Source organism: Ambystoma mexicanum, chromosome 8 (assembly GCF_040938575.1).
Source record: "Ambystoma mexicanum isolate Mex_15411 chromosome 8, UKY_AmexF1_1, whole genome shotgun sequence".
In the NCBI taxonomy this organism is placed as follows: domain Eukaryota; kingdom Metazoa; phylum Chordata; class Amphibia; order Caudata; family Ambystomatidae; genus Ambystoma; species Ambystoma mexicanum.
The window spans coordinates 1,614,907,865-1,614,921,115 of record NC_090929.1 but is presented as its reverse complement, the minus strand read 5'-3'; the positions used below and the strand labels follow the sequence as shown (position 1 = coordinate 1,614,921,115).

General features: G+C 50.3%; 1 protein-coding gene across 1 annotated transcript in view; it reads right to left on the bottom strand.

Annotated features, from left to right (window-relative positions):
• Positions 1-13,251, bottom strand: part of TDRD1 (tudor domain containing 1) — a 2,044,642-nt gene that overhangs the window by 1,321,917 nt on the left and 709,474 nt on the right. The window contains exons 11-12 of the mRNA XM_069611868.1: positions 9,712-9,795; positions 7,346-7,519 (exon numbers count right to left, since the gene is read on the bottom strand). Coding sequence (XP_069467969.1) covers positions 7,346-7,519; positions 9,712-9,795 — 258 coding nt within the window. The remainder of the gene's footprint in view (positions 1-7,345; positions 7,520-9,711; positions 9,796-13,251) is intronic.

Sequence of the window (13,251 nt, the reverse complement as noted above, 5' to 3'; positions counted from 1 at the left end):
AAAGTATTATATAACAGAGTGTAGTCAGAAAGATATTAAAAGAACAGATTCATTTAAAGTTGTATTTTCCTTTTAGGAACATCCCATCTGAGTCAAAACCTTCCAGGAAGACAGTCTGAAGTACCTCCAGTGGGAGTTCTTGTCTTTTGTTGTTTTATCTATTCCCCTTGGGTTTGCCTGGCCAATAGTTTTAAAGAAGCAGGATTGTTGAGCAGGCAGGCTTAGGGGGCTAGGTGGGCCAGCTTCACTCCTGTAGGATCCCACTACTTCAGTATTCTGACAGCCCCGCCCCTGGCAGCCATCCTCAGATTTGGTAGCACGTAAAGTGGCAGTATGACCAAGTGTAGAGCCGCAGAGGGGAAGGAGGGAGGGTTCGCATGTGAATCCATGCCAGACCCATGCTGGAGAACAACAGTTACAGGTAAGTAACTTGTTCCTTCTCCAGCATGGGGTCTGGCATGGATTCACATGCTCATGAATATAGAATACATAGCAGTATACACATGCACAACCACGGGAGCTGGCAAGGCTCAACATTAAGCATTACATAAACTCAACATTAAGCAACTCTTACCTCCTCATCAGGCCCACCTTCAGACGAACAGGTTGCGCAGCACTGCTTGGCTGACTCTGGACTCCTCCCTGGAATCCCGGTCGACGCAGTAGAACTTCGTGAAGGTGTGCGTCGACCTCCACGTAGCAGCCCTGCAGATGTCCAGCAGGGGCACACCAGACAAGAACGCCGTACTAGCAGCGATCGCTCTGGTTGAATGGGCTCTCGGGTGGCCGGGCAACGGTCGGTTTGCCAACCGGTGACAGTGCAAGATGCAGCCGGAGAGCAATCTGGAAATGGAAGCCTTCGAGAGTGCCTTCCCTTGATTCACAGGTCCAAAGTTCACAAAAAGCTGTGATGTCTTACGAAAACTCTTTGTGCGGTCAACGTAGAACTTCAGCGCTCTAGCTACATCCAGCGAGTGCAAAGTCCTCTCGGCCGAAGGCGACGGGAAGAAAACTGGCAACACCATGGGCTCATTGAGGTGGAAGTCCGACGGCACCTTGGGCATAAAGGAGGGGTGAGTCGTCAGCACCACCCTCGTCTCGTGGAGTCAAGTACGGAGGCTTGCAGGAGAGGGCCTGGATCTCTCCCACTCGTCGTGCGGAGGTGACGGCCACAAGGAACGCTGTTTTCCACGACAGAAATTTCAACGGTGCCGAATGCAGAGGCTCGAATGGCGGCACCATGAGCCTGGTAGCCTCATGTTGAGCTCCCACGCCGGGGACGGAGCCTTCACCGGCGAGAATGACCGGAACAGTCCCTTCATAAACTCCTTCACCAGGCAATGAGACCACAGGGATGACCGTCCCGTAGTTCTGGTGTAACGGGAAATTGCTGCAAGATGGGTCTTAATAGAAGCTTGAGCTTGCCCCGCCTTGGCCAGTGACAGCAGGTACGGCAGCACTTGAGTGGCCGTAATTCGCAGAGGGTTAATCTTCTGTGCATGGCACCAGACAGAGAACCTCTTCCACTTATGTCCGTAGCAGTTTAGAGTTGAGGACGCCCTGGCCTTTGCAAGCACCGCCTTGCAGTCTGCCGGGATATCGTGCCCTCCAAACTCTAGTGCTGCAGGAGCCAGGCCTGCAAGTTCAGCGACTCCGGGTTGTGATGGAGGATGGCGCGCCTCCTTCTCTGGAGAGAAGATCTGCGTCCGTCGACAGTCTGACTGGGGGGATGCTGACAAGTCCAGAAGGTCCGGGAACCGGGATCTGTCTCTGCCACGCCGGTGCAACGAGGATCATCCTGCACCGGGACCTCTTGAGTTGATTGACAGGTCGGAGCAGCAACAGCAACGGGGGGTAAGAGGTGGGGGGGGACGCATACAGGAACAGGCCATCCCAGGGGAACGAGAAAGCATTGCCCATGCTCCTCGGCTGGGGAAACATGCTGGCGAACCTCTGGCACTTGGAGTTTGTCGCCGTCGCAAACAGGTCGATCTGGGGTTTGCCCCATTGTTGGAAAAGGCGATCCACTTGATTCTGACGCAGCTCCCACTCGTGGCACGAGCGCAGCTCCCTGCTGAGTCGGCGATGACGTTCTTTATTCCTGCTAGATGGAAGGGCACCAGAAACATCCATTGGGCGACGGCCCAGTGCCACAGATCCTGGGCCTCCTTGGACAGGGCTGGGGATGTAATATCGTGGTGGTGTTGTCGGTGAAGACCCACACCACCTTGCCCTTGAGGGACGGGAGAAACGACCTGAGGGCCCAGAACACTGCTTGCAGCTCCAGGATGTTGATGTGCAGTGACCTCTCCTCCGGAAGCCAAAGGCCTCTCGCATGCAGATCTCAGATGTGCGCTACCCATCCCTCCAGGGAGGCGTCCGTCGTCACCGTCTCCTGATGTACCGGGGTCTGGAAGTCCTTGCCCGCTGCGAGATGCGTGCGGGTGCCCCACCATCGGATCGCTTGGCGGAAAGCCTCGTTGAGCGGGATCCTGTCTTCGAAGCTGCCCGTCGCTTGTATCCAACGGGCGTCGAGGAACTCTTGTAGAGGACGCATCCGTAGCCTGCACAGGCGCACCAGGTAGATGCATGAGGAGATCATTCCGAGCAGGGACTTGATGGATCTCACTCTGGCCACATCCGCGGCCAGCAGGCGTTGCACCTTGCCCAAGATGGCCGTCCTTTCCTCCGAAGGCGAGGCCAACCGTGCCACTGTATCGAGCTTGGCTACCTGAAACAGCGCGACCTACGACGGGACCAGGTGGTATTTCTAGTAGTTGATGGAGAATCCCAGGTCTGTGAGAAGTTGGACAGTCTCCGCTGTGTTCGGCGGCGAGTTCTCATGTCCTTGCACGGATGAGCCAATTGTCCAAGTAGGGGTAGACGTGGATCCCCCAAAGGCGCAGCCGCGCCGCCACTGGTGCAAGGCACTTGGTAAACACCCTGGGTGCCGACTTCAGCCCGAACGGCAGGGCCTTGAATTGGTGGTGCCACCCCTGGACTACGCATCTGAGAAACTTTCGGTGTCCTTTAAGAATGGGGATGTGGAAGTAAGAATCCTCCAAGTCCAGCGACGATAGGTAGTCGCCCTCCTCCAGCTGTCCTAGCACGTGCTGGAGAGTGACCATCCTGAACTTTTGCACCTTACTTGTTTAACCGCCGCAGGTCCAGGATGGGGTGCCAACCGCCTGTCTTCTTTCTGACGAGGAAGTACCTCGAGTATACTCCAGAGCACCGGAGCCTCTTGGGGACAAGCTCGATGGCATCTTTCTTGAGCATCGCCCTTACTTCTAACAGCTGTTGGGGGACGTGACTTTCCTCCCTGGCTACGGGAGGAATGCAGAGGCACTACTTTAGAAATTCGAGAGTGTGCCCGTGGGCCAAGGCATTCAGTACCCAACGGTCGGTGGAGATTGACTCCCACATGCTGACTAACTTCGCCAGCCGGCCTCCCACTGGGGTGCTCAGGTGGGGCCCCGACGCAACAGTCGGTTCAGTCCTGCTTGGAGGCGGCCTTGCCACCTTGGCGACGACAAGATCTTCCTGACTTTCCGCATCCACTGTAGGCCTCCTGCGACGAAGAGAGGGCTGCCTGGCGGTACGTCGAGGAGCGGCCGCCGGATCCCTTGGAGACACCCTGTCTGCCTCTGGCGTTCCGAAAGGGCGGCCGTCGTTGCTGCAACACTCCCAAGGCCCGAGCCGTCTCCATATCAGTCTTGATGGCCTGAAGTGACTCATCCACTGTCTTTCCAAACAGGTTGTTCCCGTCGAAAGGCATGTCCAAAACTCTGGTTTGCACGTCCTGGCTGAAATCAGTTGCCTTGAGCCATCCCCGCCGTCGAAGGCAAACCCTGTTGCCCAACTGGCAGAATCCGGTGTCAGCGATATCCATGGCCACCATTATGGTGTGGTCCGACACCACCTCACCTTCCTGCAGGATCTCCAGGGCCTCCGACCTCATGTCGTCCGTTAGGACGTCCAGCAGGGGAGTGATCTTGTACCACTGCTCCCTGTTGTAGAGGGCCACAATCGCTAGGGCGTTGACGGCCTTAACTGTCATCGCCGCAGATGAGATGACTCGTCTTCCCATGGTGTCCTGCTTCTTCCCCTCGCCCTCACGTGGGGGAGGTCGAAGTTGAGGATGACGCCCCTGCCGCTTTCTTCTTGGCCGCCGCTGAGACGACCGAATGCGGGGTCGGTTGCGCTGTAAGGCACAAAGGGGCGGAATCGGGAACCCGGTACTACTTCTCATACTGATCCTTCTTGGTAGGCGTCGTGGACGGGTTCTTTAGGAGGGAAAGTCCCTCCTCCCAGATGTCGTCAATCAATGGTACCGCGAGGACCGTCTTCCTTCTGTTCCTCAGGGCAGAGCTGAAACAGCTCGGATGCCCTGGCAATCATGGCGTGGAAGGAGCCAATTTCGTCTGACGGAGAGGCTCGAGGGAGTGGTGATGGCAGGCCCATCCCGTCGTCACCACCAACATCATCATCATCTTCATCATCATCTTCTGTCCCCGTCGTGGCCGTTCCCGTGTCATCCCCCGGGACAGGGGAAGGAGATGAAGGCTGAGCGGGCCGCAAGGGCGGGAAAGGCGGGGGTGGGGGGATGAACCCTCCTCTGCTTGTTCGGAGGGCTTCCCGATGGGCCCGGCTCTGTTGGGTCATCCGTTGGGGTGAGGGGCAATCTCGTCCTGGTTTCCGTGCAGAAGGTTTGGATTGCCATCAAAATGGCTGCCAAATTGTCCTGAGGCTCGGGCCCCGGCTGCAACGGGCGCAATGGCTGCTCCCCCTCCACGGGAGTCTCGTCGGCGCCACCATCGCTCTCTTCGTCCGCCTCCTCAGGGTTTCCCCGTGGGACCGGATCTTCTCAAACCTCTTGTTGAGGCCCTGCACGACTTCAACCAGCTCCTCCTCAGAGGCTGTATCCGTGTCCGTGACTGCCACCGCCCCCCCCCCTCTTTTTTCCATCGGGGTCTTCACGGGGATCTTATCGATGGGCTGCAAAGAGGATTCATCCATGGCGGCAGGGAAACTCTTGGCCCCAAGGTCGCCTGCTCTGGGTTAGCCTCCACAGGCTTCGGCAGGGCCGCTGCGACTCCCTCGATAGAGGCCTTCTCCTGGTGAATCAAGGCCTTCACCACTTTTGGCGCGCTTGAGGCCTTCACCTTGGGGGAGGGGTCACTGCCTCGCTCCCCCTCGGCTAATTCCTTCGAGATAGACCGGGCCTCTCCAGAAGCTTAGCCGTATTCTCGGATGTTCTCTTTCCCGAGCCAGAGCGTTGGCTCGTGGTTGATGGCGTCGGTGAAAGTGCGCCCTGCCTGGCAGCCGAAGAGCCCGACCCTTCGGTGCTCCCGGGCCCCACGGACTTGCGGTGCTTTGCCTTCTGTTGGGTCCCCGTCGCCGGGGCGCCCTCACAGGACTTAGAAGACCGCTCAGACTTCTTCTCACCTGCTGGGCCCTTCTCCAGCCAGCTGGAGAGACGGATCCGCCGATCCTTCAGTCCAATCCGACAAGTTCTTGCAAAACGCACAGTCCTTCTCCATGTGCGCTTTGTCTTTGTGAAGGCAGTAGAGACATCTCGAATGCTCATCCTCCTTCAAAACATTCTGTAATCCGCATCCAGGGCAGTTCCTGAACAGCTTGGATCCGGGTGTCGAGCTTCCCTTGTCCTGGGCCATGTCCACGAGGTAGGCCTCAGATCTTCTGGAATCTTCTGAGAAGCGTAACCCGACGAAAACCTTGGCCTTGAGGGGCAAAGAAAATTCCAAAACGGGTCCCTGTTGATCGGAAGTAGAAATGGTGGAGCTTGAGGCTCGATAGACCGAAAAATGAGATAAAACTCCTTGAAAAAAAACGCAAAACGCAGTAAAAGCTCGAGAGCCATAGCACGAGGACTCCCAACACATGAACGTGTGATAAAAATCTGAGGATGGCTGCCAGGGGCGGGGCTTAGGGAGAGGGCAGTAATTAGCTGGGGGCAGTATGACCCAGAGACCAGTGATTGGTTAAAACTAAGAAAGACAGGTCAAAAACGAAACTGATACTGATTTTTTTCTTTACCGAGGATTCCCAGCCCGACGGGGAATATTCATGAGCATGTGAATCCATGCCAGAGCCCATGCTGGAGAAATAGGACTTTTTCCTCAAAATAGTGCAAAAAAAGTAGAATAGCTCACAGAGCAACTGTAGAATAGCTCCCAAAGCAAGACTGATTTTTGCTTTGCGACTCGAGGATTTTGTCCATTTGCCCTTTTTTGGACAAAGTTTACCATTAGTTGTACTCGCGCTAACGAGAGAGCGCATTCTCTTGCCTGCGCGCGCTGATCTAGGGCACAAGCCATACGATCGAGACAGGTTTCTTTTTTTTCTCCTCAAACACTCTGATAATAGTGTGGCATGTTATGGAGAAAAACTCACCCTGGTTTTCACTGGTTGATGTCCTCCTCGCCTTAGCCCCGTTCAGCAACCGGGCTTGGGAAGACCCACATTCCAATGTAAACTGGTCATCCTGTTTGCCTCATTTGTTCTTCAGTTGATCATCAAAGAGTAACAGCAGCTCCATCAGCAACGACAATCCCACAGAGTGGCAACATCGAAACACATCCTACCACGCTTCACAGTGGCAGTCTTTATAAACTCCCAGGATTTTAAAGGTGCAGAATTCAAAAATCAAAGTGTTGCAATAACTACGACTAGCGGCGTCGGGAGGCAGAGACAAACTGAGGTACTTCCAGCCATATTTCGCACAGTCGATAATAGAACCAGGAGCAAGAAACCTGTACATGAAGTTGTGCATTGGAATACTTCCTTTAAATAACTTTACCAGGAACTGTAAAGGACACGTACTGCAGAGTTGTTCAATGTGTAAAGCAGTGAAAGAAGATGAATGCTATGTTTTACTTTTTTCCCCCAATTTTAATTGATCTTAGGTACTAATTGCTGGTTCAAGTGATGACGGCTAATATAGTTACTATTTTGATTGGAGCTCTAAATTTTTGTTAAACACCCAAATGTGTATCAAGAGTCTTTGCAGTCAAGCTTTCCAACCGGAGCGTTGAACAAATATGAAAAAAATATGTAAGCAATGATCTGAAGACAACCATTTCATTTTTGTGCTCCTGATGGAAAATGATAAACTGGTTTCAAAACGTGAAGGGTATGTGTTAGAAATATTGTGCGATCTACATTGATGATATTGTATGGTATTTTTTTTTAATGTCTCCTCTACTGTAGTGTTTGTGCTTTCATGGTTCCTAACCAAAATAAAGTGTTCAATGAATCAATATCTATCAGTTATTAACACTGTGCCTGGATGGAAGCATTAAGGGAAAGTATAGGCACTTACGGGCGTCTTGCAATTGCTGACAGAAAAAGTCTTCTGGAGTCTGAATATCAGTTACAGCTGCCGAGAAAACATCACCCACAGCTAGAGAGATGAGTTTGTGTATTGGTACATCATTTTTTAGAGCATTGTCTTCATCTGGTTTTTCCCTGTTAACAGTGGTCACCGAAAGGGCAGCTGGAAGAGAAAGAATATGCAGTGGGCACACCATAAATATGCTGGTATATAATGTATCTATATCACATGCATTGTAGACATGGTAGGGTTATACCCATTCTACCTTTTACCTTTTTCAAACTACAAACTGCCTCATCATATGCAGAACAGATAGCCTAGACCAACACAAACATTAATGCCAGCCCAAACACCTGGACATTGGCCCCGACCCAACCTGACATGCCCTCACACCTAAATGTATATACAGTGGATACAAAGGTCCCTGCTTGACTCTGTAGTCCGGTGGGAGAGTAGCCTTGGTGCCTCCTGAGACAGTGGATGAGCACGGGGATGGAATGAGAAGGTTCTCCGGGGGACTCTACTACTGTCCATGCAGTTTGGCAAAAGATACTCCCATTGTGACTAGCCTACCATCTTCTGACGGTAGACTAAACATTATTAGTTCCGCCCCCACACGGGCTTTCCCAAACAACCCAACCCTTAACAGCAAAAGAGAAGCACATAAACAAGTGTGCATTATCCCAGAGTGCCACATGCACCATTTTTGCATGATCCGGCAAGGTTCAGCAGCCTATCCGCCGATCTGCGAGGATAGTCGAATAACCGAAGAGCATGTTGGTACAACGTAAAGAATATGGAAAAGAAATTAAAGATCCCTAGCCAGCACAAAATAACCTTACCTGACCAAAGCTTAGTTACATGGAGACCCTGTATTCAAACAGCACTCCTGGACTCATTACATCAACAGGAGGCTTCCACAATGCCAACCCAAAGTCTAAATAAACATACGGCCTCAGAAGCCTCACTCTGGTGCAGAGCAAGTCAAGGAACACTACCAATCATAGCCATCACCACCCAATCATCTACAGCTCTATCCAAGGGGACGAGGGAGAGCTCTATAAAAAGGCAGGTAGAGCAGCCTTGTAGTGTGAGTCGCAGGAGGCTTGGTTTTGTGATGGTTGGAGAAAACAAAGACGACCAGGGCATGGAAGGAGCAGTTCAGACTAGGGATGTAGCAGCCAGCAGGAGCAGGTGGTGAGAGCTGGAGGAGTGAAGGGAGGAGGCAAAATCTGAACTGAGCATAAGGAGGGAATGACATCAGAAAGTGAGATGAAAGGACGCAGCAACACTCCAGGGAAGCAGTAGTTATGACATGAGTGAAGGAGGGAGGCAACATCAGACCGGGAGTGAGGCTGAGCCAGTTGGAACATTAGAAGGGGATGGGGCAGGTGATTGATGCATAGATGGTTGAAAAGGGTTATCAAAATCTAGAAACCGCAGCAGACAAGAGGAAGGTCAGAGCCTAGCCAATAAGAGCAGGCAGGTTCCAAGTGTCAGGTTGGTTGTAAGGCAGGTCCATACAGAGGGAGGAGAAACAATACTGGGTTGGAGAGTGTACAGCCAGTTGAGAGAATGTTCATGTCTCTCAAAGCTCTCCCTGCCAGCTACAATGAAGAATCCAGCCATGCAGATTAAGAACTGTAGTAAGGGCCCAGGGGTATTGGTCCTAGGAAAGCATGATCTGATAATTTTATTTGTATCGCGCTCATACACAAGTTTACCTATAGAGAAGGCAATAAAAGGGTTCAGAAACCCTGAGCCTAAAATGTCAGGGAGGAAAGAGTTGGTGCAAACTCCCTGGAAGGATAGCCGACGAGGAAAGCTAGATTGGAAACAAAATGAGCCCACAAAGCTAGAACAGTTTACAGAGGAGTTGGCATGAACTCCCAGGTGTTCCAAGGATAGGTCCTCTAACATAAGTGCTCACGGGGTGCGGGCGGGGTGACTGGCCATCGCAACTAGAAGAAACGACAACTACCTGGAGAAGACTATCCATACTCTTACGTCCCGTCCTCTTTCCTCCATACTGCAAGGGCGCCTTCACGAGGCCGCCCATGCAGTATGGAAGAAAGGGGACTATGGACTAAGAGTACGTTTGTCACTACAGTGAGCAACTTATGACTTGTTGGTTTTCATTGCACTTTCTTTTGCTTGTAGAAGGTCCCAGTTATCCTTCAGTGTTTTCTATGCATTTAGTACTCAAACCCTTGAACAAAAATACATGATCATGCACCATTGGGCTCTACTTTCCAATATGTGCCACGTCAAGAAAGGCAACACTATTTCACATAGCTCACCATAATATAAGAAGCAAAATTATAAGGCAATAAGGCTGAAATGGCTTCACTAACCAGGTGTGGTTGCATCTTTCTTTTGGTGTTCACTTTGCCGGCAGGCATGCCCAGTTTCCAAAAGGACCTCCTCTAGTGATTTTCCTGCAAAAAATAAACCGTTCAGTTTACGCAGTGCAACAGAACTTCTAAATTGCTGTTAGGCAGAATTATATGCAGTACCCTTTGGGAACACCACACACAATTAAGACTACAAGTGACAGTACAATTTCACCTTTGGTACAAGCCTGTACCACACAGAGTGGTAGCAGTAGTGGAGCGGCCATACCCATCTCAGGAGTAAATGAGCAGTATCAAATAGTTACACAAAGGACAGCAATTACTATGATTCTGGCAAACACTGACTCAAGGTTTTCAAGTAAAATAATGTACATTTATTTTACTCTTCAGTTGTATAACATTACACTATTATAAGCAGTCTAAAAATCACACTCTAAATACACCACACCACTTCCCTTAAATTCCAGACAAGTTAAGCTCACAAAATGAAGTGGGACCAAAATGGCACTCCATCCATTTAAAAGTGAGGGAAAGACAAAAGTTAACAGAAATTAATCCACACCAACAGGTAAGTACTGGGGGCAAGCGAACAAGAGAGACTACAATGATAAAATCAGATAGAAAAGCCTTAGGGCCAAAGTCAATGGTTCAAATGTCTTTTGCTCAAGATAATGCAGTTCAGTGTAGTTCGCAGTAAAGTTCGTGGCACGGTTTCCGGACAAGGTTGGTTGCTAGAAAAGTTAGTTCAAAGAGAAGAGAAGGACAAGTCCTCCGATTGGAGAAAGATTTCAAACACTTTAACCGCGGCTGAACAAAACGCATAACCGGATTTGCACAGTACCTTAAAACGGAGAGGGTGCTGCAGCTGAGGCAGACGTTCCTGGTAGTTTCTGCAGGCTCACGGTTGCTGAAGCGACTGTCAGACTGATCAGAAGTAGGAAGACTGGAGGGTCCTGCACTACCCAATGAAGAAACCAGCAGCAGAGCAAATCAACTATTAAAAGGTTTGCTCCTTGTTAGGGAGAATTCTCATTCTATGGCTCATTTCCCTTACCTAGCGAGTCCCTAAGCAGCTTTGCTGGATTTTTCTGGGGTTTATTTTTTCCACTTGATAAGAATGAACCTTTTTCCCACTCTTACATGTGTTTTGCCATGTTTATTTCTACTGTTGGTGTGATCTTGGGCTCTGGAGCCACACCACTCCATGAGCCCAACTTTTTATGTGTTACACAGCACTTTCAGTGCAGTGACACTGGGTTGTCATTTAGACTTCCCAATGACTACATTTTTCTGGGGCCGACTACTGTCCCCCTGAAACATGTAAATTTGCCATTAACTTTAGATAGTCATAATTATCACAGATCCAGTACACCCCAGCTTACATGGAGTATTGGAAAGGGTTAATTCCTATCCCTTTGTATCTAAGCCTATTGAAGCCTTTTTTCGCTCCCTTAACATTAAGACTTGGCTGGTGGCAGTGGTATCTACCCTAACTTTTCTACCGCGGTTATATTACATAACGTGGTAATGTTTTAGGATAATATAGTAGCCTCGAACATGAAACTCGCTTGATGATATTGGTTTCTATTTGGCTCCGGTTCTGTTTCGTCGTCATTTCTTCTTGTTAAAATCTTTGTGTTTTACTTTGCGCGGAAAACTAGGTTTGCCTTCTTTCTTCACCGTCATTTGGCGGGCTTCTCCAGAGGAGCCCTATTTCTGGCCCCTGGGTGTCTAGGTGGGCTGAATGTGAGGGAGGGGTGTAGTCACCCATTGCAAAGGGTCTCCTTGGAGACCCAAGTCGCACTTTGTGTTCATTGGCTGAGGTGGTTCTCCAGGCTGGACAACCTTCCCCAGGCTGGACAACCTTCCCCCCGCCCCCCCTGCTGAGTGATTGACAGCCAGGCTGTGAATGGGGATTTTGGCATAAAAGGCAGGACTCTTGGGCTTGAAGTCAGAATCACCACTGGAACTGCAAGGAACCGAAGAGAAGCGGAGAAGACGACGGCTGCTGCACTCCCAAGTCCCGGTAAGGCCCTGCTGCAGTCCTGAGCTATCTATCCTTCAACGACAAGAGAAGACTCAGTCCAGAGTCTTCTTCCCTTGAGCCTGGTGGGATCAACCAGCTCACCTTCCACAGCCAGAGGATCCTCTGGTCCTTGGTCGAAATCGCTGCACACAGCTGTAGTGGTCCGGATAACCATCTGAAAAGCCTCTCCTGTTTTAAAGGAGCGCACCTTTTATTCACAGTTGCTTTGCTGCTGCTGGCCTCATCCCTGGGTAGTGCAGATCGCTCCAGACGTCGTCCTTGTCCCCACGACTGAAGCTCCAGGAACCGTGAGTCTGCAGGAGCTACCAGGAACTTTTCTTCAAACTAATAAGGTACTGTGTCTGACTTCGAGGAACTACGGTGAACCCCTTTTTTTCCTCACCAAAGGCTTGTCCTTATCTTCCTTCCCTCTTATAACTTTTGCTTTGCTTTTTTGACAATATCCAAGTACTCCTGGCAATCTCGAATCGTGAACTGTTCTAACCTTGTGATCCTCGACAACAGGACCCCTTGTCCCATTTGACACTGGTGCAGGCCTATTGACTTATCTACGTTTTAGAAAGTATCCTCTGATTCTATCTGCCTTTACAAAAGTATTGCCTATGATTTTTATCCCCTATTCTCTTGTGTTAATTCATGTGCTAAGTGTGTTTGACTTTGGTAACATTTCTTCTTGCGGGTAGGCTTTTCTTTCGTAAGACCAAACTGTCATTACTGTCAAAAAGTGATCGCGTATTAACCCACGGTAACGTCTTTTGTTTCCAAACAACGGTCAGTCAAATCTCAATGTATTGAACTGCACAAGGGGAATTGGTTTTGTGTAGTGTATTTGAAGTGTGGGTTTAATTTAACATAAGTGTTTTATGAACAGATAGTTTAAAAATAAATGTATTAGACTTTTTAAAGAGAAACCTTGAGTCAGTGTTTGCTTGAGTCACAGTAATTTTAGTCCTTTGTGTAATCTCTACTACTGCTCATTTGCTCTTGAGATATGTCTGGCTGCTCAGCCACTGCTACCACTTTTTCTGTGTAGTACAGGCTTGTACCAAAGGTGAAATTGTACTACCACTTGTAGTCTTAATCGTGTGTAGTGGTGCCTAAGTGCACTGCACAGGCTTCTGCCAAACACTCCTTAAAACCCAAGCAGGGTCCGACTTTCCTGGCTATCCGGCCCACTGTGGATCTGTACAGCAAATTCGACCAGAGGAGGGGTCCTGGCTTGCAGTTTGGGCGAAATGGTTGGTCCCACCAGCTCAAGAGAAGAAGTTTCCTGGAGGATCTTCAACGTCGTCGGATTCTGAAGATTCGGACCTGCAGCAGGGCTTCACCGGGCGGTTCAGTCGTCGTAAGGGTCCTCTTCTGCCAGAAATATGGCCACCCCAACCCCACTTTCCCTACTGTCAAGGCCGGCCAGAAGGCCCGGACACATGGATTCTTCAGCCACCAGATCGTAGGCGCCGAAATCTACCACCGTAGACCAGTCCCCCGTAGTC